The following is a 2258-nucleotide window of genomic DNA, read 5'->3' as shown; positions in this document are numbered from 1 at the left end:
GTTAGGCTCCAGATCTTACTTTAGGCATGGGATATAGCAGGTCCAGAACAAAGTTCTTACTCTTATGGAGTTTACGTTCTAGTGGGATAAGCTAATAAACAAACTAGCAAATAAATATAAGTATCATCAAATGTTAAGTGCTATGAAGAATAAGAATATTCTATAGCTAATAAACAAACTAGCAAATAAATATAAGTATCATCAAATGTTAAGTGCTATGAAGAATAAGAATATTCTATATTATGACTTTGTTTTTTAGTAAATTCCTGCTAATTTACCTTCTTTAAAGGAATGTATGATAGTATCTACCTCATTTTATCATGTCAGTGAATATGATTATTTTAAAAATTTATTAATTTTGTAGGTGAATAATGATAGGTATTTGTAGTTTGCATGCCTTTGATTACTCAGGAGGTTGAACATTTTCACATAGCCACATGCATTACCTCTTCATTGAGTTTTCTGTGTGTGTTTTCTGCTTTTTTTCCTATTCAGGACCTGGTGTTTTATTTTGAACACATTATTAATGTGTTGTTGGGTCCCTTATATTATCATGGACAGACAAATGTTTATTATTACAGGGGTGCAGTGAGGCTGTAAGAAGACAGAAAAATCAGGAAGCTGAAATTCCCTTCTAATACAATGAGGAAAAAGTGATCAGAGAAGGAAGATGTATAGTTTAGGTGGAAAGATGTGAAGGAAGGAAAAAATAAAGGTGACTAGGTGGGTAAGAAGATGAAGGTGATGAAAATGGAAGAAGATGAGCTGAGGCTGGAGAAGTGGTGAGGGGGAAAACGAGTGAGGGAAGGAAAAAAGGAATGAGAAGGTAAAAGAATGGAAGATAGAGTAATTGCGATGCTACGCGAGTACTTTGGATAAATTGTATTTTTCTTTTTTCTTTTTCTATCTCTACTAACCTAGCAAACCTCTAGGAGAAGATGACTGTGTTTTTTAAAACGCTTCGAAATCACTGGAAGAAGACTACAGCTGGGCTCTGCCTGCTGACATGGGGAGGCCATTGGCTCTATGGAAAACACTGGTAACTATCTGACAGCCCCACTCCACCTTCACCCCAACAACAAAACGGCCCAAAAGGGCCTGTGGTTAAAATCTTCAGTTATGCTTATCTCTATAAAACGTGGTATAAAAGAAGAATAGATATTATTCGAACCAAAAACAAAAACAAAAGCTTCTTGTTATAACCAGAGCTGTGTAACTGGAACTACATGTATACTCATACTCCAGTGGGTATAGATTATAGTAGTAAGATCAGAAAGGAAGCTATTTTTATTCTTTTTATTTACAGTTGAAGAAATTAAGGCCCATCCTAAAGAGAGAAAAGTCCCCTCCCAAGTTAGTAGTAGACTGGGACTGGAACTCATATGTCTCCCTAGGATTTTATTCCTTCAGTTTCTCCCTATAGCCTGTCCTCACTCCCATAGCTGGGCCTTACTGAATCTGCTTCCTCCATCCTCTGTGACTAGCCTCACCTATCCCATTAGCCTACATTAATTTAAATGAGAAGAAGACTTTCACACCTTTTGTTTGAATAAGGAATTTCTAGGGAGTCAAGGGTTTTATTAGCCTTCAGGCATGGAGGGAGAAGAAGAAAGTGCCAGAACTCCTATTCTGGTGTAATATAGTAATAAGATTTGATAAACAGAAGTTTTTAATAAAATTATACAGATTATAAAGACAGCAAATCAAATTGCAGTCTTGTGGGGATTCAGGCATACATCTTAAATAAGTAGGAACACTCATTCAGGTGTTTTAAATGACTGTTAAACAGAAAACAGAACGGTTATGCTTTGTATTGGAAGTCTCCACCTTGCAAAGGAAATTCATACTGATGTTTCATGAGCCTTGTTAATTCACTGCTGTCAGAAATAACTTTACGATGCAGCTTGGTGTCTGCTTTTTTTACAGCTGTAGAGAAGTTGGAACCTATTCCCGTTTTCTAAGTATTCTCAAGGCCAAGTACTCAGATTCCGTTAGCTAGCATCTAAAGAACAGACCTAAGAAGCTTCAAGTTTGTCATATAAGAAAGGGGTAGAGGAGATATTTTAAAAAATGAAGCATGTAATATTTGTTTTGGTTTCTCCTTTTTCTAACTACACTTGAGTCCTCAAGGAAATGAGGACTATCCCTCCTTTGTGGGAGTGTTCAGTTTAGGCCATGGCTAGCTCAGTCGGGAGAACTTCTCACTTCCTGAGGATTACTGCTGTTTCTATGACTAGGTGAAGATCTCAGGAACTGAC

At 36.8% G+C, this 2258-nt stretch overlaps 1 protein-coding gene across 1 annotated transcript in view; it reads left to right on the top strand.

Annotated features, from left to right (window-relative positions):
* The first annotated feature begins 920 nt into the window (after positions 1-920).
* The window catches only part of AGK (acylglycerol kinase), an 84241-nt gene continuing 82903 nt past the window's right edge, over positions 921-2258 (top strand). The window contains 1 exon segment of the mRNA XM_012649786.1: positions 921-1039. Coding sequence (XP_012505240.1) covers positions 939-1039 — 101 coding nt within the window. The 5' untranslated portion in view covers positions 921-938.

This window comes from Propithecus coquereli, unplaced genomic scaffold, assembly GCF_000956105.1.
Source record: "Propithecus coquereli isolate 6110/MARCELLA unplaced genomic scaffold, Pcoq_1.0 Scaffold302, whole genome shotgun sequence".
NCBI lineage: Eukaryota > Metazoa > Chordata > Mammalia > Primates > Indriidae > Propithecus > Propithecus coquereli.
Note: the sequence above shows the minus strand (reverse complement) of the source record. Positions and strands in the feature narration are given on the sequence as shown.